Consider the following 24,873-nt stretch of genomic DNA (forward strand, 5'->3'; position numbering starts at 1 on the left):
GCTGTCCTGAAACCTGTCTCTTGGAGAGGCTTCGTCCACCATCTATTCACATATAGATTTTTCCAATGTGACTTGCTGTTACTCTATGTCCTTTTCCTCCTGCTTCCCTTGTATGGGCACGATTTATGTCTGTACCCCATCAGACTGCAGTCTCCTTGAGGCCATGGACCGTGCCTTTTGAGGTACTCTCCCAAGCACCTAGCACGATTACACATTCAAATGCCACTGAGGGAATGACGAACCTTTACCCTACAAGTTTACGCCGAGAAACTCAGCCCCCCATTTCGATGTCACGAGCAGGTGAGCTAGGTAACATACAGGGCGCCCGGCGCCATTTTAGGTTGAAGCAGCTGCTACATCCCAATGATGATCTTCCTCCTCTCCTCCTGAAGCAGCCCTGCCTTGACATCTCTCCGCATAAACTGCTCCTAAATCGCCTTTGTAGTTGTGGGCAGAGCCCAGAGTGACTGAGCCCCCGTGGCATCCCGTATTGAATTACTGTGAATTTTTAAGCAAGATAACCTGTCACGGAGAAGGAAAATACTTGAATTGTTGAAATGACCTTCCAGGGTTAATGCTCGATGATCTGCGGTTAAGAGGGACAAAATCCCAAAACCTCATTTTAGCCAGTAGTTTCAACCTCCTTCCCATCAAACATTTTACCCGAGTGACTACAGGTATGATTTGAGTGATTTAACTGAATGATTTGAGTTTCCATCCCCTTTTCTTTTGCTTTCCCCCATGTCTAGTGTGGAGGCTAATCAATGGTAAAATGGCAGAAAGACAGGCAGCAGCAAGTCAGAGGCCTGGATAATCCACAAATTGGATATTTAGCCCCTGAAAAAAAGTCAGCCGTTAACAGATCTTCAAGAGCAATTATTGATCCCTAGATCTTCCCTCTGAAAACATCCTCCATTTCATTTTTTTTTTTCCCTAAGCAAGCACGGCACCAATGGATCCGATGTTAGGGTCAAGGACCGCCTGCAGGAGATGCAAACAGGAACATTTGTGTACCACTGGAGCCCTGACTATATTTACTGTTAAACTTAGCTTCCGTTCAATCATTTGTAAACTATTCAATGATGTGCTGCATTTCCCACCCCACGGCTCATTAGCATCCCCAAAGCATGTTAATCACTGGCACGAATCATGCTGACCTACTGTTAACACACTGAACCTAAATTTATCCTGGATTAAGATGAGACAGTACAGAGATTCAGCAAGAGACACACCCACACTCACCGTGGGGTGGGGGTGGGAGGAGAAAGGGTCAGCAGAGCCAGAGAGAAAGGGGAAGAGAGTCTAGGACACATAGGAGGTGGCGAAGACATTCCTGGTCTAGCAGTAATACACATTTAGGAAGAGAAAAAGGGAAGAGAAATTAAGTAACTCAGCTCCCGAGTACAAATGTTCATTGTCTTTGTGTCAAGAAAAAAAAAAGATATCGTCTTGCTTTGGGGACAGTATCATATATGAGAACCGTGTGATAGTAAGCAATGTTAAATCCTCAGCTGGACTCCTAAAATTCTAGACTAGTACTTCCTGAGCACCTGTACTAAGAGTTTGGGAGAGTCCAATACAATAGAGTTGAAACCCCTGATCCCTGCCCTCGAAGAGTTTACAAATCGGAGGAGATAGGCACTAAAATAACACACACAGAAGGGAAGGAAATGTGGACACAGACTGTAAACTCGTTACGGGCAGGGAACGTGTCTGCTAATTCCATTGTATCGGACTCACCCAAGCACTTAGTACGGTGCTCTGAACATAGTAAGTGCTCAACAAATAACAATGTTGGCATTTGTTAAGCACGTACTATGTGCAGAGCACTGTTCTAAGAGCTGGGGTAGACACAGGGGAATCAGGTTGTCCCACGTGGGGCTCACAGTCTTAATCCCCATTTTACAGATGAGGTATCTGAGGCACAGAGAAGTGAAGTGACTTGCCCACAGTCACACAGCTAAGTGGCAGAGCCAGGATTCGAACCCATGACCTCTGACTCCAAAGCCCGTGCTCCTTCCACTGAGCCACGCTCCTTCTCCAAATCAATCAAATACCATTGATTGACTGATGTAGCTGAGTGCTTTATTACAGGGAGAGTAAATCGATATGTCCGAGAATACTACACCTGGTGGTGAGTTCATAGGTACTTAGCTGGTGCAGAAGCGCTGAGGTGGTACGTGGGGAGACAGAACCGGTTGGGGAGGACTAGAGGAGTTATGATTTCAGAAGGGCCTTGATGAGGAGAGTGGTGGTCTGTCAGATGTAAAGGGGGAGAGAGGAGGCAGGCAGAAGACATTTGCAAGTGAGTAGGTTGGCTTGAGAATACCGCTCTCCACATCTTCAAAGTCTTATTAAAAGCATATTTCCTCTCCCACCTAAGCCCTCAATTCCTCTTTTCCCACTTGGATTTGCAACCTTTATTCACAGACACCCCTCACCCCCCCGCAGCTCCCTCAGCCGCACAGCACTTATGTCCATACCATAATTTACTTATTCATATGACTATCTGTCACCCCATCAAGACTCTGCCAACTGCGTTACTGTGTACACTCCCAAGAGCTTAGCACAATGCTCTGCACACAGTAAGTGCTTAATAAATGACTGATTGAGAGAGGCGAGACATGCGAGCTGAAGTGTATTGGGAAAGAGACTTAACTGAGTGCCTTAAAACCACTGGTCAGGAGTTTCTGCTGAAGAATCTTAAGAATAGGACTGGCAACCATCTGCCAAAGATATTTTAGGTTCAGGCTGCCTGGAAGCGGGGAACTGGTAAAGATGACCTCTTGTAGTTTCTTCCAGCTCTAAAATTTCCTGACTAAATTATCCCTCTTAACTACGGGCATTGTACAGCTAGCTTCCACCCACTTCTATTTTCTTCAACAGCTCACATATACTGGGCTTGAAAATGCACGATTATGGCTCGATGCAGTGATCACCGCTGCCCCGTAAATGGAACGATTACCCCTCAAGAGGATTTCCAGTGAAGTGGCAGACTGAACCGGTTGAGAGATAAATTGACTGTGAGACTAAACTCTCCTCTCGTTCTTCAGCTCCCTGCCGCCGTACAACTATTGTGGTCAGCAGGGTAAGCCCTGCCCCAACGGAGCCAAAAATGGGACCCTAATACGTCCCCCTCTGGATTATGTTCTAGCGCTCTAAAGACTAAGTCACCTTAGTCTAGAGAGACAAAATCGTCGTGGGTAGGGAATGTGTCGTGGGTAGGGAATGTGTCTGTTTATTGTTAGTGTACTCTCTCAAGTGCTCAGTACAGTGCTTAGTGCACATTAGCGTGGCTCAGTGGCAAGAGCCCGGGCTTGGGAGTTAGAGGTCACGGGTTCGAATCCCGGCCCTGCCACTTGTCAGCTGTGTGACTGTGGGCAAGTCACTTAACTTCTCCGTGCCTCAGTTCCCTCATCTGTAAAATGGGGATGAAGACTGTGAGCCTCTCGTGGGACAACCTGATGACCCTGCATCTCTCCCAGCGCTTAGAACAGTGCTCTGCACATAGTAAGCGCTTAACAAATACCAACATTATAGAGAAGCAGTGTAGCTCAGTGGAAAGAGCACGGGCTTGGGAGTCCGAGGTCATGGGTTCGAATCCCGGCCCTGCAACTTGTCAGCTGGGTGACTGTGGGCAAGTCACTTCACTTCTCTGCGCCTCAGTTATCTCATCTGTAAAATGGGGACTAAGATTGTAAGCCTCTCGTGGGACAACCTGATTACCCTGTATCTACCCCAGCGCTTAGAACAGTGCTCTGCACATAGTAAGCGCTTAACAAATACCAACATTATTATTACAATTGAATGAGTGAATGAATGAAACGATATCTGAGCCTTCCAAGACCCTAATAACCTATCAGCCAACTACACCACTTCACGATGCGTCATCTCTTTTGAAGAGTCAACGATGGATTAGGCCGTTGAGGTGTAGTATAGCACGCCTCCAAAACATATCTTATCAAGTTTTTCCACGGAGCTCTGGCAAAAAGAAAAAGTGACCATGTCCGCTTGGTGAATGTTCTGTCCCCATGCCATGGGTTCTGGACTAATTCAAAGGCACTCGAGCAACTCTCCCCTTCCGACCGTACCTCACTGATCTCTTACTACTGCCCAACCCGCACAATTTACTCCCCTAAAGCCAACCTACTCACTCTACCTCCATCTCAATGATGTCCCCTTGCTTGTGTCCTCCCTCTAGCCCGGAACTCCACTCTCCCCGTACCGACCCCACCATATATGGCACACCACTACTCCCCTAATATTTAAAGCTTTCCTTAAATCATATCTCCTCCAAGAGGCCTCCCTAAGACTTCAATTTGGCATCACTTTCCCTATCTGCCCTTCCTTCTGCACAGCCTATGCACTTGGGTCTGTAACCTTTAAGCATTCTGATTTTCACCCCACCCCCACAGCACTTATGGACATATCCATCTGTAATTTATTTTAGTGTCTACCCTTCCCTGCCTCGGGCTGTAAAGCTACTTGTGTGCAGGGATCATATCTACTTACCCATTATACTATCCCAAGCACTTAGTACAGTGCTCTGCACTAAGTGCTCATTAAATACCATTCATTGACTAAAATGAAACAAAAACCCCCCAGCCCAATACTGACTGTAAGGCAGGTAAAATGATAAAACGATAAAATGATATCAATCAACAGTATTTATTGAGGGCTTACTGTGTGCAAATCACTGTATCACGCAAGTGGGAAAGCATAATACAACAGAGCTTGTAGACATGCTCTCTGCCCACAAGGAGCTTACAGTCTGCAACAAGAGACAGACATTAAATTCCAGATAGGGTCAGAGGACCTGGGTTCTAATCCCGGCTCCACTACTTGTCTGTTGTGTGACCTTGGGCAAGTCACTTCACTTCTCTGTGCCTCAGTTTCCTCATCTGTAAAATGGAGATTCAGAACCTGGCCTCCCTCCTCCTTAGACTAGGAGCTACACACGGTCAGAACAGTGCCAAGCACAAAGTAAGCATTTAACAAGTATCATTATTATTATTAGGGGAAACGAGGGCTCAGTCAGGGAAGGACTGTTGGAGATGTGCTTCGAGGAGGGTTTTGAAGGTAGGCAGAGTGGTGACCTGTCAGATATGTGGGGGAAGGGAGGACGTAGGCAAGGGGCTGGCAGCAGGATAGACGAGGCTGAGGCCCAGAGAGTAGTAGGTTGGTGTTAGAGGAGCGGACTGGGCGGGTTGAGTTTTACTAGATCAGCAAGATAAGGTCAGAGGGAGAGAGCTGACACTGCCTTAAAGACCACTTTAAGGAGTTTGTCTGACACAGAGATGGACGGACGACCACTTCAGCTTTTGAGGAGCAGGGATTCCTGGGGCTGCACGATGTTTTAGAAAAAATGATCCGAGCAACAGAGTGAAATACGGACCGTAGTGGGGAGAGACGGGAAGGTCAGCAAGGAGGCTGATGCAGTCATCGAGGCGGGATAAGAAAAGTTATTGGATCAGCACAGAGGCAGTTTGAATGGAGTTCTACTATAAATGATTTATTTATATTAATGCCTGCCTCCGGCTCTAGGCTGTAAGCTCATTGCGGGCAGGGAACATGGCTACTAACTTTGTTGTATTGTACTTTCCCGAGTACTCAGTACAGTGCTCTGCACACAGTCAACGCTCGATAGATACCACCTTCACAGCATCTCATGATGATAATGATGATGCTGAAGAGTGAAAAGGGCAGATTCTAGAGACGCTGCACAAGTAGAACTGGCAGGATTTGGTGACACATTGAATGAGAGGGATGATTCAAGGAAAACGCCAAGATTGCAGGCTTGTGAGACAGGGTGGATGGTGATTCTGTCTAAAGCGATGGGAGAGTCGGGGGAGGACAGAGTATCGGTGGGAAGATGAGGAGTTCTGTTCTGGACATGTTAGGTTAGAGATGCCGGCAGGACATCTAAGTAGAGCAGTCCTGAAGGCAGGAGGAAATCCCAGACTGAAGAGAAGGAGAGAGATCAGGGCTGGAGATGTAGACTTGGGAATCATCTGCGTAGAGGTGGACACTGAAGCCATGGGGGTGAATAAGTTCTCCGAGGGAGCGGGTGTAGATGGAGAATAGAAAGGGACCCAAAACTGAACACTGAGGGACTCCCACAGTTAGAGGATGGGAGGCAGAGAAGCCACTTCTTGCTTGATCCCAAGTGATTTCATTTACATTCAATTAGGAAGTGACCTCTGCCTCCTCAAAATTCCTCCCCACAAGGAGGGACGTTTAACTATCGTGGCAGGGTTTTTTCAAACGCTGCCAGACGATATGACAGTAAGAAGCCCAGATCAATCAACTCTTGGTTAATTATTCCAGGGCTGAAGATTTAGTTTCCGAGTTACCTAGGATTCTTACTACCACCCTTTCTCTTCTGCTGGATGCCAAAAGATCCGTACGGGCAGAGAGAAGAGGCGAAACCTCAAATTAATTTTGCCACAGTGAGGGTTTGGGGATTATCGTAACCATACCATTTCTAGGTGCTTCCCTCCTTTCCCCTGGACAAGGATAACCAAGAGTTCACTGAAATGAGAATCTCTATGCCCAATGTAGAATATCCTCTGCAACAAGAATGGTATCCTCCAGAGAATGAAGAAGCACCCGCCCGCTAGCAAAACTAAACCACTGTCTCTCGGACAACACCAAGCTCTAGCAAATTGCCCCTAACGGCAGGCAAACTAAGAAATGATCCAGCTCGAGTGGGGTAAGGAATGGGGGTAGCGGAAGGGCAAAAGCAGCAATCGAGGTACTGTCCAGCTAGTAAAGCGGCAGAGTGGAACCAGTCACCCTGGCAGAAATGAAAGGAAAACTTAAAAATAATGCGCTCTGGGGGAAATGAAAGGAAAACTTAAAAATACTGCTCTCTGGGGGAAATGAAAGGAAAACCTAAAAATAATGCTCCCTGGGGTAACAGCTCAAATTTGGGAAGGAAAGGAGACATTCAGGATGCCAGGAAAAAATAATAACAATAATTGTGGTATTTGTTAAGCGCTTATTGTGTGCCAGGCACTGCACTAAGCATTGGGGTGGATATAAGCAATTCAAAATGCATACAGTCCCTGTCCCACATGGGGCTCACAGTCTCAATCCAAAAGTAGGAGATATTCCAACGGCTTTCTTTGAAAAGTGGACAGAGCCATGTCACACAGGACTCTAAGCTCCTTGAGGGCGGAAAACATGCCTACCAAGTCTATTTTATTGAACTCTCCCGAGCACTTAGTACAGCGCTCTGCACAGGAAGCACTCAATAAATACCACTGGACACCTGAAGGTATAAATCATATTGTAATGGTTATCAAGCTTGACAGTTGTGACTGGGAAAGGATTGTGAACAACACCCAGAAAAGTAATCTTTTTCCCCCAGGGATCAACACCACAACTGAAATGAAGAATTTGAATTTAAGACAGAGAAAATAAACAAAAAAAGACTTGAGGTCCTTTGCACGACAAAACCTTAAAAAGCGGTGCATCCAGTGCCTGCTCATCGCCCAGGGAAACACAGCCATCCATCAATCAGCGAGCCCTTACTATGTGCACAGCATTGTACTAAGCGCTTGGGAGAGAACAACAGAGTTGGTAGGCATGCTCCCCCTGCCCACGACGAGCTCGTCAATTCATTGTTTTGTTTCAAAAACGCTTCCAGAAAATTCAACAGCAAAGCAACTCTACTTCACCGTCGTATGGGTCTGAAAGTGAGTAAGATTATCCCGTCATTCTATTTCCCTATCCTATCTTCGGCCCAAAACAGTCCTACGAAGTGAAAGGGGGCATTAAGCTTGGGTTTTTACAGGAGTAGATTTGTCCTTAAAACAGGCTCTCACAAAGCATAATCACGCACGGAAGCTTTGCGTGCCCTTCGGGGACGTGGCATCATAAAAGCTGAAACCAGAAACGTCATGTAAAGGGAAATTTCGATTGTCCCCCTGATGGTTACATTCAGGGGTAATCACCTTCAGCACCGACATATGCAGTTTAAGAGTTTACTTTGAGGGGATTAGCAGAGCATCCAATATTGGGCTCTGCCCAGAGTAAGCACTTAATACTGCTGATAAGGCAGATGAATCGAATACCTAGATGGGGGTAGTACAGCTTAGGCACAACTAAAATGACACGTATCGAGCTTTCCCTCCCAACCACTGCTAGAGAATTAGACCGAAGCCTGCTTCTTTTCACATCTCTCCAGCAAACCACTCCGGTGCTTCGACAAATTCCTCGAGTTAGCCGAAAACCACCTTGGTCGGAGACCCTGAATTTATTAGCCAGTCAACCCTAAAAGGGTGTTTTTCATTACTCCAACTCTTTCTCTACCTCACTGGCATCAGTAACAGCCCTGAAAACTTCAGGTGATCTCTGGAACCATACTGTGAGAATGTTCTCCACCAAAATATCTGAAGCTGCGAAATCCAGAACTATGCCAAGCTGTTCTACTGGGTTTTCATTTACACTGTTTCATTAGCAGAAATACCTGTACCTCATCTGGGCTAGATTAAACCCTGTTCTCTCCCTGTCCTCTTTGCCAATCTGTTTCCCTCTGCCTTCCTGCCATTCTTGCGGAGCTCCCGTAGGATAGCAAAGTAGGTTGTCTCTAAAATTAGTCTCCCTCTCCCTTTTCGCTCCCTCTTGCCCCTTTCGCTCGCCTTTCTTCTGGGCCTTTCATAAACGTTCTCCGCTGAATCACCCTTTTGAACAATTTCATCGGGACCTCTGGCTCACCACCACACAGACCTTCTCGCCGGCACAATACCGCCTCGCTCACACATTCACATGTTCCCTCACATACAGTGATGCCAGATGGGCACCGCATCTGTTGTCTGCGCTCATCTAGCTTTGCTGCTAATGTTAGTTTTTCCAAAGTTACACTGTCGAGGGCTTCTACAGACCTACAACTGAAACACGCCCACCATCTCTATGCAGCCTGTGTAAGCTCAACACAGAGCTGGGCGGCAATTCACCAACGACCATTTTGAGACACATATGTTCCAGTACACGTATGGTCCAATGTACTCCTGGCTATTCTTAGCCCCAAGGGGCAAGAGAACCAGGCTGGGTCAGGAAGCAGAATCTAATGAAGGACTATCTTCTATCACAGGCCTCTCCGTCCTCATGGCCACCACCCCGGTCCGAGGGCTCGTTATCTCCCAGCCTTTCTAACCTCTCCCCTCTTTAGTCTCTCCTACACTCAGAGGAGGGGAGTGAAGCGGTTCTGAAAGCTTCCTGGTTCAATTTCCAAAAAAAAAGGTCAAACGCCTTCACTGGCTAGCCTTTTCTCTTTACTTCAGATAAGCTCTTGACCACCTTCTCCCTCTTACCTATTCACTCTTCTTGTAATTTTTTAAAAATGGTATTGATAAGCGTTTACTGAGTGCTGGTTAGATACAAGATAATCAGGTTGGACACAATCCCTGTCCCACACGGGGCTCATGGTCTTAATCCCCATTTTACAGATGAGGAAACTGAGACCCAGAGGAGCGACTTGCCCTAGGTGACAGAGCAGGCAAGTGGCGGAGCCAGGATTAGAACCCAGAGCCTCTGAGTCCCAGACCCATGCTCTTTCCACTAGGCCATGCCGCTTCTCCAGTTTGCACTCTTTGCTCCTCAAGCTCCCATCCTTGATCTCCCATCTTCTACTTATTGCACTTGCCCTTCCTCCTGCCGGGTAACTCCCTTCCCCCTCAAATCTGCCCAACCCTATCTCTTTCCACCTTCGAAACCCTTCTAATAATAATAATAATAGTATTGATAACTGTGGTATTTGTTAAGCATTTATTATGTGCCCTGCACTGTACTGAGCACTGGGGTGGATACAGGTAAATTGAGCTGGATACAGTTCCTGTCCCGCATGGGGCTCACAGTCATGCTTCCCATTTTACAGATGAGGTAACTGAGGCAGAGAGAAGTGAAATGATTTGCCCAGAGTCACACAGCAGACAAGTGGCAGAGCTAGAATTAGAACCCCCGACCTTTTGGCTCCCAGCCCTGTGCTCCATCCACTCCGCCATGCTGCTTCTAAAGAGCCACCTCCTCCAGGAGGCCTTCCCAACTCATCCCCATTTCACCGGTCCTGACCACTACCCTTAACACTCATGAACGCAATGGTTTATTTATTTTTGGCCTCTTGCTTAAACAGAATGCACTGCACTCAATAAATACCTGTACCGTTACTTTTACCTATGTTTTCCCCACTGCCCTCATTGAATACAAACACAGTTGGTACGTCTACCTGTCCCTCTCATTAGAGTGTCGTCGTCTCAAGGGCAGGGACTGGATCTCTGATGGGTTTATCGAGTGCTCCCAAGTCCCTGGCACACTGCTCCACACAGAAAGATGCTCACGAAATATGAATCAATTTTCTGGAGCGCTTACCGCGCGCAGAGCACCGGACTAAGCATTTGGGAGAGTACAACAGAACAGAGTTGGTAGACACATTCCCTGCCCGCGACGAGCCTGAGGAGGAGCAGGAGGAAGAGACCTGGCTAAATTGAATTCCTGAAGGGAGCAGGAGAAAACTTTCCAGAAAGGGGTGATTGGGAAAGGGAGTCCCAAGGAAAAAAGCTGGTAGCTTGCAACAGTTGCGGCACAGTCTGCTATATTTTAATCGACTTCTAGCTTCTTTCAGCAGAAGGAAAATGACCTTCCTAGACTGAGAAAGGAGGCCTTGTATTTATTCAGTTAAAGATTTCCATTCTTCAGCTTATCAACTGCGGCTTTGTTGGGCAGGTGCCCCATCCCAGACCAGATCGTCATTAAAACTGCATAGTACTAAATTCCCTATTTTCCCGGTAAACATTTTTACAATGCTTTAAGGGGGTGGGAGGGAGGCGGGGAGGGGGGGAGAGGAGAAACAAACCCCTGTTTAGAAATCCATGGAGAAGAAAAACTGTTAAAGGCAGGGAGTACAAAGGAAAAACCCAAGACAGTCTATGCTAAACCTCCAGGGCAAATTGTTTTCCCCAGCAGCCTAGATAATCAGAAACAGCGAAGCACAGACGAGGAAGGTGGGGTTGAAAGGAGTGGAAGGAAATCAGGATGTCATGCCTCCCCCCCCTCGCCATCCCCCCCCCCCCCAAGAAAAGCAGATTGCTTCCCAATCCCCTAGAGGGACAGTAATTGTGGGAGGCTTTCAGCCAATAATACACCTACTGAGATCATCACCAGCTTGCTTGCTACCTCGCTGGGCAGCCATGGGATGTCATCTGGAAGCTCAATCGCAACGGATAAGAACTTGCATTAAGAAAAGAGTCAACAACATTTTTATTCAATAACGTTTTGAAAAGATCTTTGTTTACGGTGTCTTAAAATCAAACTCTCGATAAAACGTTAAAGGTCAAAGCTATAATGGGACGAGGATCATAATTCCTAATTATGTACTGAAGCAGTGTATTCATGCAACTTGGCAGAAATTTGTTTCTAAAGCAAATCCCAACAGCTCATGTAGATGTGTTCTACCGACTCGATTTTATGCTGTTCCCGAGGGCTCGTCTTTGGGCTGGAAGAAAGATAACCAACTCCACCCAATGGGATCTGGTTATTACTAACAATAATAATAATAATACTAGCATTTGTTAAAGCGCTTATGTGCCAAGCTTATACTAAGCGCTAGGGTAGATACAAGATAATCAGGTTGGACACAGTCCCTGTCCCACATGGGGCTCAGAGTCTAAGTAAAAAGCCCCATTAAGCATGTCCATGAAATTTAGTGCAGATTTGTTTTTCCAGGGATGCACCTGCACAGTACATCCCTTTGATCGCTGTGTTAAGAATGCACTTTTTGTGGAATTAAGTCTTCCTGAAAGTTAAAGCAAATCCACCCTGACCAGGAGTGATTCCAGTTCACTGGGATTTAACAAAGAGCGTCCAGTTCAGACAAGGAACTTACCATCTTTGTTCAGCCACTGTTTCCTTTGTTTATACAGGAGGAGTTTGTTGTGGACGTATGGCAAAAGAAACTTGACACACCAGCTCTCCACACCAAGCTTATTTTCAACCAGGATTATCGGACTCCGGTTGTACCTAGCTTCAGGACAGGGTATTAGACCTATTTCATCTCTTAAGACACAAAACACAGAAGAAAAGTAATGGTAAGTCTGTACCCATTTACAATCCCCTAATCACTATAGAACACTCCATTCATCTGCATTTTTCTCACTTAAAAGAAAACTCCACCATAATTAACATTAGTTTCCCCAAGTAATCAGCATCTCTCTTCATCCAAGCCCATAGGTTACAATGGAAAATGAAAATGAACAGGCCATGTAGACATGCCTTGATGAATTCCACTTGTTGCTCGTGACCCGGATAGAGGGTTTTGTACAAATGCAGTAGGGTGGAGGGAGGTGGCTACATTTTACTGAGACAGTAAAAGGTTTCACTCAATAAGTGAGAAGAGTAAAACACCTCTTTACTGCTTCATTTAGTCAGTGGACAGATATCAATAAATCCTTGGATACCACAAGAATAACACCTTGAATTGACAGAGCACTTTTTTTAATTTTTCTTACGGCAGCGGAGGTAACTAAGGCGCCAAGAATTTAAATTACCAGACTACGGGGACACAGAGCAGGAGCTGGGACTAGAATCCAGGTCTTAACTCCCAGACCTGTACTGTTTCAACTAGACCACGCTGCCTGATAACCGTACAAGATGTTACAGTGCTTTATCAGGACAAAAAGCTTGTATTTCTTGAACATGAATAAACCAACAGCTTTCGGGTTTCAGGACTGGTATTTTGAGACATTCCATTTTGCTCCAAACCACCCCGGCAGATTAATAGCTACAGCCAAAAACAGGTCTGTGAAATGATGGTTATGCTGAAAATGCACTCGATAACTATACAAGCTACCCCAAACTCTGGGTAATGTGTATTACTTCTGGGAAAGATTCTGTCAGATTGGAGGTGAGGCACCTTCCCTTCCCCTTCCCAACGACAAGATTATGCACTTGGATATGTACTCCTTAACGATTTTGATACTCACCCCCCAATTCTGACATATATTTATACCCTGCCGTTTCCCCTATCTGAAATTTATTGTCATGTTCGTCTCCCCTTCTAGACTGTAAGCTCCTCGTGGGCAGGGACCATGTCTACCACCTCTGTTGTATTTTTCTTTCCCAAGCGCTTAGTAGAGTTCCCCGTGCACAGTAAACCATAAATACCATTGATTGCAATGACAAAGGTGATAATGTAAGGTGAGCAATTAGGTCCCGCACAAAAAACCATAAACGAAGTCAAAACCTACACTCTGTTTTTTTACTGCTGGTATTGTCAACTTTCAGACAAAAAAACCCCAACAACCCACCGCAAGTTTGATATTTTACAAGTGGATTTTTCCTCAACGCCCTTATTCTCTAGCAAACTAGCTCCGTGACAGCTGCACAGAAGTACAGGTGCACACACTATGCTCCCTCACTATCTCTATCAAGGGGGCACCGAATACAGAGTTGGCAGGGGCCCCGATTTTTCCTCAGACCAGCCCTGATTGGCAAAATGGGAATTTAACAGTGAACACCACTGTTAAATTATGATATTTTTAAAAGTGCTTCTTATGCACTGCACTGTACTAAGGGCTGGGGTAGACACAAGTTATTAAAGACAGTTCCTGCCCCACACTGGGTCACAGTCTAAGTAGGACAGAGGAGGATTTAATCTCCGTTTTACAGATGAGGTAACTGAGGGCCAGAGAAGCAAAGTGACTTGCCCGACCTCACAGGGCAGACAAGTGACGGAGCCGGGATCAGAAGCCAGGTCCTCGGACTCCCAGGCCCCTGCTCTTTCCACTAGGCCACGCTGCTTCTCAGTGATCAAGTCCTATCTAAATGATTTTGAGCTGATGACATACAAATGTGTGCTTCGGAAAAACAATTGAAATGCCTCCAAAAATTAAGGTGTCCTTGAGAGTATAATTACTTTACCTTTTTTGTTCTGGAACCTGTTCCAAAAATGGACAGGTTAAGCCCATTCTTATCTACATACGACGATTTTACTTTCCAAGTGTTCGTGACTCTTGTTTATTTTCAGTCTTTATCCACAGTGGAGGGTAACCTGGAAATTGGCATGCCACTACCTAAAATCCAATCTGCCCATGGACATCATGGATTTTCTGGCATGCAGCTTTGGGACATTTGTATGCTACAGCGTACAAAAAATTCAGTGTCATTTCAGGACAGTTCATGCTCATATCTAATAACGGCTGCACGCAACTACGCCATTGGAAAAAGAGACAACGTCGGTCCTTCGGATTGTTTACCCTTTAATCTGTAGCTTATTGCTGTCGGTAACGTATCCTGAGTGTTCTACGACTCTGGATTCCCCTGCTTTGATCGTGAGACCCCCGTGGGACAGAAACCCGGCTTTAATCGGTTATCTTGCATTTATTCCAACCCTTAGCATAGTATAAGCCCCTAATAACCAGAATCAAAATATCGTCACAGCCAACAACAAGCAGGGGGTTTTCGTCCAAGTTCCTAGCTCCTGCCTCTTGACTATTTTGCTCACGTTTCATTTAGGACAGTCCCCGCTCAGTTTCTGGCCTAAGGAAAAACAAAATCCGAGTCGATCGTATTTCTAAACTTTAAGGATACAGAAAAACAAAACCTCAGACAATGTTCTATCCCAGGTGAACACCGAGTCGACTGCCTCGGGCTGACCGGCCATCAAGAAAGGAGCAGAGACTTCGGAAGGATCAGGAGACAAGGAGGCCAAAGCCAAGACCGCGCCAAATGCTGCGAACAACAAGCGTGTCAGCACAATGAGACAGTCTTTGTGTACGCACGGTGCTGTCAAGACTCTGGGTTCCACACACACATCCACAGGTGAATTTCCCCATCAGTGGTGTCTTTGAGTAGGAAGGACAGAATGTATGTCTACATACATTTACCCACACCTAGGCTAGACCAAAACTGTCCAGAGATGCAATGCCGTAAATGACTACTCATTCACTCCATTTCAAATCTCACTTTACCAGCAGATCGATTCTCATTGATTCCACCCTATGGTCCTCAGAGAACGACCTATACGGAAGACAAAATGCCTTTCGTATCTCGACTTTGTAGGAAAAGAATCCCTTCAGACTCCCAGTCAGAAGACTTTCTGCAGCAAACGCCAGTCGCTTCATCAACGGGCGCCACGTTTAAACGCTGCCAGAGTCCCCCTCTTTAATCGGGGGAACCAGAGGCATTCTGGAGACAATAGTGAATTCTCACACAGGTGCTGTGAGGTAAGCATCACCACTCCCGCTCAACGGATGAAGAAACTGAGGGATGAGAGGGTGGGCAGCACCCTGTGGCATCACGGCAGGTGGACTGGCTCTAGGGTAACAGGTGCAAAGTAAGCACTTATGGTACTGTGATGAGCACTTTGTTAGTACGGAGCCAGCGGGCTGCCTAGATAGAGATTAGACCTTCAAGTCTTCCTGTCTATGCCCAATCCCTCAGGTCTTGAGGGACAGCTCTTCCAAGCAACTTAGGCTAGGAAGTGAGATGAAGATGTTGGTGCACACACACACATACACAAATCATAGAATAGCACATTTCTTCTCTAGTACGCCATTTAACCACCTAGAATTTAGCCAGTTCACCCAGCTTAACACCAATACCGGCGTGAAGGGTTATGAAGGGGCAGGACCCTTACCTTTCCAGCTCTGATATTCTGGTTGGAAAGTCGCCTTTAAAAGTTCTAAAGACACGATGAAGCTACCTATCGACTTAAAAGTCTAGCTCACGTGGAGCAAGTGACAGTGATGATCGTGGCACTTGTTTAACACTTCCTAAGTACCAAACACTGAGGTGGATGTGATGCCATCAGATCAGAAACAGTCCCTGCCCCACATGGGGCTCAGAGTCTAAGGGAGAGGGAGAACAGATATTGAATTTTGAGCTTACAGATGAGGGAACCGAGGTTCAGAGAAGTCAAGCGACTTGCCCAAGATCCCACATCAGGCAAGGCAAGTGGTGGACCTGGGTTCAGAACCCGCGTCTCTTGACTTCCAGCCCTTTACCCTTTCCATTAGGCCACACTGCTTCTGTAGCTTGCACAAACTGACCATGTCCTTCCAGGTACAGACCTCTCCTCAGGTATGAAGCAGCTACTTTTGCCCATTCGCTTTAGAAATGGCTGCAGTCGGCCGACGGGAGCTGATTTTCTGTCACCGGGGAGAATTTGAAGGTGCAAGTATGTTCCCTCCGTCCCCAACTTAAACTCCCAGTGGCTAGAATTTGGGGCGCAGTGCAAGTGCTGTCTGTATGGTTAGAAAACTTTAGAATAGCAGATAAGGAAATGATCCCTGAATATCTGTGACGGCAAGTCCAGAAACGCCCATGACAGACGCACCAAATATACAACAGTCGGGTCCGCTTCCAGACCATGGGTACTGGTGAAAAAGGGATGATCTTATTATAAATGAAATCTAACTTGGTCTCTTTATTTTGTGAATTCTAACCAGTCATAAATACAGAAAACAGCTCATGGCAATTATAACTGTAATAAGATCATGGCTTTTAAGGGAAAACCCAGTTTTATACTCAAACAAAAGCTTCAGGAAGGGGATGTGTTGTTTAGTAAACCAGTCCAATGAAGGAGTCTCAAAAGCGGGTTTTTTTCCTAGCTCCAAAGACTTGGTTCATAAACTTTTGTAAATCACGAAGTGTTCGACTCCTTAGTTTCTTCGTGTTTTCGACAGAGATAAATTGTTACTCTGTCCCTCATAGGGACTGCAGGGCAACTAGGAAGGAAACTACAACATAGCTAACCAAAGGTTTTCTTTACTTTCTACCATAATTTCAAGGGAAGTGATAATGCAGCTGATAAATTGAAAAAAATCCTCCAAACAATGGTATTTATTGAGCACTTACTGTGTGCAGAGCACTGTACGAAGTGCTCGGGAGAAAACAACAGTGTTGGTAGCCACGTTCCCTGCCCACAAGGAGTTTACGATCTAGAAGGGGAGGCAGACATCAATATAAATAAATTACAGATATGGACATAAGTGCTGTGGGGCCGAGGGTGAGATGAATAGGCAGGATGTAGCTCAGTGGTAGAGCGCATGCTTCGCACGTATGAGGCCCCGGATTCAGTCCCCAGCATCGCCACAATTTTAAGAAGCGGCGTGGCTTAGTGGAAAGAGCAGGGGCTTGGGAGTCAGAGGTCGTGGGTTCTAATCCCGACTCCACCACTTGTCAGCTGTGTGAGTTGGGGCAAATCAGTTAACTTCTCTGTGCCACAGTTACCTCATCTGCAAAATGGGGATTAAGACTGTGAGCCCCAAGTGGGACAATTTGATAACCTTGTTATCTACCCCAGCGCTTAGAACAGTGCTCGGCACATAGTAAGTGCTGAACAAATACCATTATTATTGAGAAGCAGCGTGGCTTAGTGGAAAGAGCAGGGGCTTGGGAGCTCTAATCCCAGCTCTGCCACTTGTCAGCTGTGTCACCTTGGGCAAGTCACTTAACTTCTCTGTGCCTCAGTTACCTCATCTGTAAAATGGGGATGAAGACTGTGAGCCCCACGTGGGACAACCTGATTACCCTGTATCTACCCCAGCGCTCAGAACAGTGCTTGGCACATAGTAAGCACTTGACAAATGCCAACATTATTATTATGAATATCAAGTACTTAAAGGGGACAGCTCCAAGTGCATAGGCGACACAGAAGGGAGAGGGAGTAGGGGAACCGAGAGCTCAGTCGGGGGAAGGTCTCTTAGAGGAGATGTGATTTTAATAATGTGAGAAGCAACGTGGCCAGCGGCAAGAGCACAGGCCTGGGAGTCACAGGACCTGGGTTCTAATCTAATCCCGGCTCCGCCAGGTACCTGCTGGGTGGCCTGGGGCAAGTCACTTACCTTCTCTATGCCTCAGTTCCCTCATTTGCATAATGGGGGTTCAATACCTGTTCTCCCTCCTACTTACACTGTGAGCCCCATGTGGGACCTATTTATCATCTATCTACCCCAGAGTGTAGTACAGTGCTTGGCACATAGTAAGGGCTTAATACCACAATTTCTTCTTCTTCTTCTTAAACGTTTGAGGGTGGGAAGAGGGGTGGTCTGACATATGTGTATGAAGGGGCTGGCTGCCCAATTCCACTGAAGTTTCCAACTTTAAAAGGGAACTTAGAGGGAGATGTTCCAAAAGACGGTAAAATGTTCTACCCATAAGTCACCATGGTAACATCCCAGAGATCTTTCTGCATGTTTTCAAATTGAGGAATCAAAAGATGGTTTAGCAGGTGGGGGAAAGATGGGGCAGAAATGGGAGAGAATGCTTTTTTTAAAAAATATGAAACAAGAAACTGGAAGAATGACCGACAGAAGATAATAATAATAAGAATACAAGTTACACGCTTATGTGTCAAACACTGTATTAGGCACCAGGTCAGACACAACATAATCAGATCGTACACAGTCCCTGTCCACATGGGACTCACGGTCTAAATACACTGTGTATGTGTGACATTTTCTAGGGAGAAGTTTGAGCTTACCCTAGTTCATGTAAGCGCCCCCTTTGAGCCAAAGTACAACAGTTAAGACGAGGATTTGTGGGCTAAATCTTCTAAGGAAACCAAACTGTCGTTGGTTGTTTCGGGAATAGGGTTAATTCCATTTGGGTGATACTTGTTACTCTTTTTTTCTCTGGAGGTGGGATGGGTGCATTTTTTTGTGTGTTACCATTCAGGAATTCAGTACCGTAGTACCGTTCTGTCCTTTTTGTGGTTGGGTAAATAAAGGAAAAGTTGATTCGCACAGTTTCCTTCAAGGGCACACTGAAGTCTAGAAGAAAGGTGCCAAGGATACTGCAGACCCTATGATAGGTACCTTAAATAGGGGCCTGGCTTGAGGATAAAAGTGATTAAAGAAGCCCACTCGGTATCCGAGACTCATCATTTAGTTTAAAAGGTCCCAGATGAGTGTGCTTTCTGCAACTCAAAACCCAGCAATTATTTCTGGGGGCGATTCCTACCACCCACTACAGTTTCTTGCTACTAGCAACATTTTTTTTCCTCCGGTGGTGCATGACACACATGGTGGAAGCCTCAATCGACCTTTACTAAAAGACACCACTCCTTTTAGTTCTAAAAGTTTCTCTGCCCCTCAAGACCATGTTTCCCCACAGTTAAAATAGCCAATTACGGACCTCAGAAACTTTTGGAACAAGTCAGCGCGTACAGACATCTGCGTGAATATGTTCATGTAGTAACAGGGATATCTCTGCAGAGGCTAGAAGATGGATGGAGACTGTTGGTGCGGGGGGGGAGGATGTTTTCTATTTAGATCTCTCAAAAGAGAGTCCCCATCTTAGATTCACCGAGTCCTCTTGGGAGGAGGAATGAAAGGAAAATAGAACAAAGCACGGGGAGGTCAAAGTCCTTGGTTTCGATGGTTTTGCCGCCGAGCTCTCAACATGGGGATCGGTTATTTGGTTCTCAAGGGAGAATGGAAGGACCTGGAGCGGCTTCGGCTTCGTGTGCGGGCAGAGGAACGTTTCACGGACCTCTACGGGTGCGTGACAATAGTAGTAGTGACCTCTCCCTCCCTTCCCCCCGCCCGGCTCTGAGTCTCTCCGACTTTATCTCTGGATTTCCCTCTTTTGCTCTGTCTCTGGCTGGCTTTACCTCTGGGTGTCTCGCTCTGGCAGGGTTTCTCTCTGTCTCTGGATGTTTCTCCGTCTCTCTATCTCTGAATGTCTCGCTCTGCCTGGGTTTCTCTTTCTCCGTCTCTCTCTCTCTCTCTGAGTGTCTCGCTCTGCCTGGGTTTCTCCCTCTCTGGCGTCTCTGGCTCTGGGCGCCTTTCTCTGTCTCTTTATCTCTGGGTGTCTCGCCCTGGCTGAGTCTCTCTCTCTCCGTCTCTGGGTGTCTTTCACTGTCTCTTTCTCTATCTCCGGGTGTCTCTCCCCGCCTCTGGGCGTCTTCGTCTCTAACTCTCGTGTCTCTGCTTCTATCTCTGGCGCCTTCTGGGTCTCTGGGAGTGTCTGTCTCTCCCTAACTCTGGTGTCTCTGCCCCTCTCCGGCGTCTCTCTCTCCCCCTCGGGTGTATCTCTCCCGGGCTGTGTGGGTCTCTCTGCCGGCCTCCCACTTCCTCCATCCGCTTCCTCCCCCGCGCCCTCAGCCCGGGAACGATCCCCGGAGGATCGGAGGGAGGGAGAGAGGGAGGGATGGAAGGACGGCCGGCCGGGAAAGCGGCCGCGCCCGCCGTACTCACATGAGCGGATTCCTCTTAAACGCGTTGTTGATGTCCTTCACCACCCGCTGCACCAGCACCGCCACCTCTTCCGAAGACTCTGCCATTTTAGCGGCGGTGAGGGCAGCAGCTGCGGCTTCGCCGCGAGGAAAAGCGAAGGAGAAGGTCGCTCGGGGAGGGGGGAGGGAGAGGAGGGCGGGAGAGAGAAGGAGGGAGGGACGGACGGACGGAGGGAAGGAAGGAGGGAGGGAGGGAGGATGTGCGCGCGCGCGGAGTTGGGCACGGGTGCGCGCGCGCGGAGCCAGCTAGGGGTGCGTGCGCGCGCCCACGCGCGTGCGTTTCCCTCGGCCGCGCCGCCGAGTCGAACCCGAGCACTTCCGGGTCGGGCCCCGGGCCCTTCTCCCCCACCCCGCCGCCCCGGCCCGCCGCTCCATCATTTAAAAGCGATTTTTTTTTTCCTCCCCCCCTCCACCCGTCTCCCCCGGGCTGAGGCGCTTTGTTTGTTAAAACCCCCTTCACACAGTTCCTCTGCGCGCGAGGAAGTGAGCAGAGTGGCTCAGTGGCAAGAGCCCGGGCTTGGGAGTCCGGAGGTCAGGGGTTCGAATCCCGGCTCCGCTGGACACAGACCGAGGGGCTCACGATGTACGAATATAGGTGGGCGAGGGAGGGGTAAATGGAGAGAGCTAGGTCAGGAGCAGGTTCCCTTAATCAAGAACTAAGCGACCGGGGCCCGAAGAAGGAATCTGGCAAGGGTGGAGAGAAAGGGGCACAGCCAAAGAAGGTTGCCGTTTTAGGTTTGGCAACTGACCGTGTGTCGAAGCCAGAAGACAGATGCTGGGTGACTGTGGGCGAGTCACTTCTATGGGCCTCAGTGACCTCATCTGCAAAATGGGGATGAAGACTGTGAGCCTCACGTGGGACCACCTCGTGACCCTGTATCTTCCCCCAGCGCTTAGAACAGTGCTCTGCACATAGTGAGCGCTTAACAAATACCGATATCACTATTATTAGTGGCCGAGTCCCCCTGGCTCCGTGCGGGTCTCCCCAGCGCCGCTCCCGCCCCCCGTGACGAGCCACCGAACCATCAATCCAGTTTTTTTTAACGGTCTCGAAGCACTCGCTGTGGGTCGAACGCCGCTCCAAGCGCCGGGGTAGATTCATGGGTTCGAATCCTGGCTCCGCCACTTGTCAGCTGTGTGACTGTGGGCAAGTCACTTCACTTCTCTGGGCCTCAGTGACCTCATCTGCAAAATGGGGATTAACTGTGAGCCTCACGTGGGACAACCTGATGACCCTGTATCTCCCCCAGCGCTTAGAACAGTGCTCTGCACATAGTAAGCGATTAACAAATACCAACATTATTATTATTATTATCCCAGTGACTCAGGTCAAACCCGGGCCCACATGGGGCTCACAGTCTAAGCATCAGTATTAACATCCATCGGATCGATTGGGTGCTTACGGTGTGTGGAGCCCTGTTATAATAATGATGATGATGGTATCGGTTAAGCGCTTGCTATGTGCCAGGCATTCTTCTAAGGGCTGGGGTAGATAGAAGGTCATCAGGTTGTCCCACGTGGGGCTCTCGGTCTTAATCCCCATTTACAGATGAGGGAACTGAGGCCCAGAGAAGTGAAGTGAGTCGCCCAAGGTCACACAGCGGACGAGTGGCGGAAACGGGATTCGAACCCACGATAGAACAGAGTCGGTAGATGCTTTCCCTGCCCCCCAAGAAGATCAAACTTTAGAGGGACAGATGATTTAAGTAAATCCCGGCTATGGACGTGAGGGCTGCGGGGCCGAGGGAGGGTGTGTGCGCTCCTCTGTTTCTGCAGATAGAGCCCGGCCCTGGGAGACTGAAGGTCATGGGTTCTAATGCTGACCCCGTCGCGTGTCTGCTGCGTGACCTTGAGTAAGTCACTTTATTTCTCTGGGCCTCAGTCTCCTCATCCGTAAACGGGGATTGAGACCGTGAGCCCCCACGTGGGACAGGGACTGCATCCAGCCCGATTTGCTCGTATCCACCCCAGTGCATAGTACAGTGCTTGGCACATCATAAGCGAGTAACAGATTCCACGATCATTATTATTATCCTGCGGCTCTCCGTTCATTCATTCGTATTTATTGAGCGCTCACTGTGTGCAGAGCACCGGACTAAGAGCTTGGAAAGTACAATTCAGCAACAAGGAGAGTCAATCCCTGCCCACAATGGGCTCACAGTCTTGAAGAAGAATAGCGGTATTTGTTAAGCACTTGCTATGTGCCAAGCACTGTTCTTAGCCCCGGGGTAGATACGAGGTAATCGGGTTGTCCCACGTGGGGCTCACAGTCTTAATCCCCATTTTACGGATAAGGTAACTGAGGCACAGAGAAGTGAAGTGACTTGCTCCTTCCTCCCCTTCCCTCTCTTACTTCTCTTCGTGTTCCCCTGGCTCCTCCCCAATTGGTGGTATTTATTGAGCACTTACTGTGTGTGGAGCACTGTACTAAGCACTTGGGAGAGGACAAGACAACAGAATTGGGAGGTACGTTCCCTGCTGCCGGCCTCCCCACCCTTTGCCTTTTTATTTCTTTTTCCTAAAACGAGAATAAGCCCAGTGAAATGACAAGGTCTCAAAGGAGAAGCAGGACGGCTTGAAAAACAAAGCGCTCATTTTCCTTTTTATTTTCTTCCCTGTAGGTCAGACTCCCCTCGTGTTTCCGCCCACGCCCTCCTAAGCTGCCGAAGGTCGGGCATAGCAGCACCAGGCCTCCGATAAATTCCATCCAACCCTGGGCCCCTTCTGCATGGGAAGTTTGATCTTTGGAAGATTCAGGGGGGAAAGGGGCCCCGAGCACGTAAGAGCCTTAGTAAAGTGTGTCCCTGTCATACCGAGAACGTTTTCCATAATTTCTCTGCAGGAGGTGGAGGGAGAGGCATTTATTTCTCTTCCGTTTAAGCTTGCTCTTTCGTTTTCAGTTCCACTTTGTAGGGTTCTACTTCCAAGTTCTGCCTTACCCGGCGTGTACAGAATCAGATTCATTCTACGGTTTGAGACGTCGGTTTTACTTCCCCTGAGTTATTTTTTTTCGCAGTTTTTCTTATGATAGTATTTGTTAAGCACTTAGTATGTGCCAAGCACTGATCAAAGCACAAGGGTAGATACAAGGTAATCAGGTTGTCCCCCGTGGGGCTCATTTTCCAGATGAGGTAACTGAGGCCCAGAGAAGTGAAGTGACTTGCCCAAAGTCACACAGCTTTACAAGTGGCGGAGCCGGGATTAGAACCCACGACCTCTGACTCCCAAGCCCGGGCTCTTTCCACTAAGCTACGCTGCTTCCCTTCCCTTTTTCTTATACGCTTTTAGTGGCCTGGGGCTCCTATTCTTGTCTTTCCTATCTTCGCCAATTCTCTCTCGCTCTTTTTTAAATGGTATTTGTTTCATGCTTACTATATGCCAGGCACTGTACTAGGTGCTGGGGTAATAATAATAATGTTGGTGTTTGTTAAGCGCTTACTATGTGCAGAGCACTGTTCTAAGCGCTGGGGTAGATACAGGGTAATCAGGTTGTCCCACGTGAGGCTCACAGTTAATCCCCATTTTACAGATGAGGTAACTGAGGCACAGAGAAGTGAAGTGACGTGCCCACAGTCACACAGCTGACAAGTGGCAGAGCCGGGAGTCGAACCCATGACCTCTGACTCCGAAGCCCAGCTCTTTCCACTGAGCCACGTAGATAGAAGATCAGGTTGGACACAGTCCGTGTCCCACATGGGGGTCACAGTCTTAATTCCCATTTTATAGATGAGGGAACCGAGGCACAGAGAAGTTAAGCGACCTGCCCAAGGTCTCTTTTGCTCCTTTCCTCTTGTGGGTGCTAGTACTAACTTCCATTTGCTTACTTTCCAATCACAGGGTTTCAATGATGATAATAATAACAATTATTACAGTACATGGTAAGCACCTACTACGTGCCCAGCTCTGCTCTAAGCACTGGAGTAGATCCAAATCAAACAGGTTGGGCGCAGTCCTTGTCCCACGTGGGAGCTCACAGTCTAAGTAGGAGGGAGTAGGATTTAATCCCCATTTTACAGGTGGGGTAACTGAGGCACAGAGAAGTCAAGCCACTTGCCCAAGGTCACGTAGCAGACCAGGTATGTATTCTTTTAAGTTGTAAGGCATTGGGATACAGTGAGAGTAGATATAGCACTGGCCCCTTAGGGGAAGGCGGCACTCATCTGTCGATTGCTTTAGTTAAAAAAAATACCGTAATGACAAAAAGTAAATTGGGGTCCAGTTGAAAGTGCAATTCAAGGAGCGCACCTCTTTGCTTATTTATGTGCTTGCTTCTCTTCGGAGACTTTAGATGTTCCTTATGATTTTTATGGAAATTCTTCAGATGTCACAAAACCCTGGCAGATGATAGAACTGAGTCATGTCTCTAGGTAAGCATTAGTACACTGTGATGTCAGTCATAATGTACCCCTTAAGTACTTACTGTCTTCTGGAGTCTGAATGCAGGCAGCTAACTGGCGGCCCATATTATAGGGTGGCCGTGTAAAAATGGAAGTTCTTGTTCACTGAAAGCTTGATAGTGACCTTGCAGTGAAGGAAATTCCTCTCCCATATGTTTCAGGTATCGCCCGTGCGAACCGCACCCAGAATTGATCTTTTTTTTATGGCATCTGTTAAGTGCTCACTACGTGCAAGGCATT

At 47.5% G+C, this 24,873-nt stretch overlaps 1 protein-coding gene and 1 long non-coding RNA gene across 6 annotated transcripts in view; one reads left to right on the forward strand and one right to left on the reverse strand.

Annotated features, from left to right (window-relative positions):
- The window catches only part of PTAR1 (protein prenyltransferase alpha subunit repeat containing 1), a 58,659-nt gene extending 38,287 nt beyond the window's left edge, over nucleotides 1-20,372 (reverse strand). For all 5 annotated transcript variants that reach the window (XR_003755953.1, XM_029054916.1, XM_029054915.1 and 2 more), the window contains exons 1-2: nucleotides 20,199-20,372; nucleotides 11,885-12,054 (exon numbers count right to left, since the gene is read on the reverse strand). Coding sequence is in view for 4 of the 5 variants with exons in the window: in XM_029054916.1 (XP_028910749.1) it covers nucleotides 11,885-12,054; nucleotides 20,199-20,284 (256 nt within the window). In the remaining variant the exon portion in view is untranslated. The remainder of the gene's footprint in view (nucleotides 1-11,884; nucleotides 12,055-20,198) is intronic.
- On the forward strand, nucleotides 20,128-23,055 carry LOC120638151. The gene is made up of 2 exons (XR_005659657.1): nucleotides 20,128-20,294; nucleotides 22,858-23,055. It is a non-coding gene; the product is annotated as an uncharacterized LOC120638151 (long non-coding RNA).
- The last annotated feature ends 1,818 nt before the right edge of the window (nucleotides 23,056-24,873 follow it).

The sequence above is a fragment of the Ornithorhynchus anatinus genome, chromosome X5, assembly GCF_004115215.2.
Source record: "Ornithorhynchus anatinus isolate Pmale09 chromosome X5, mOrnAna1.pri.v4, whole genome shotgun sequence".
Taxonomy (NCBI): domain Eukaryota; kingdom Metazoa; phylum Chordata; class Mammalia; order Monotremata; family Ornithorhynchidae; genus Ornithorhynchus; species Ornithorhynchus anatinus.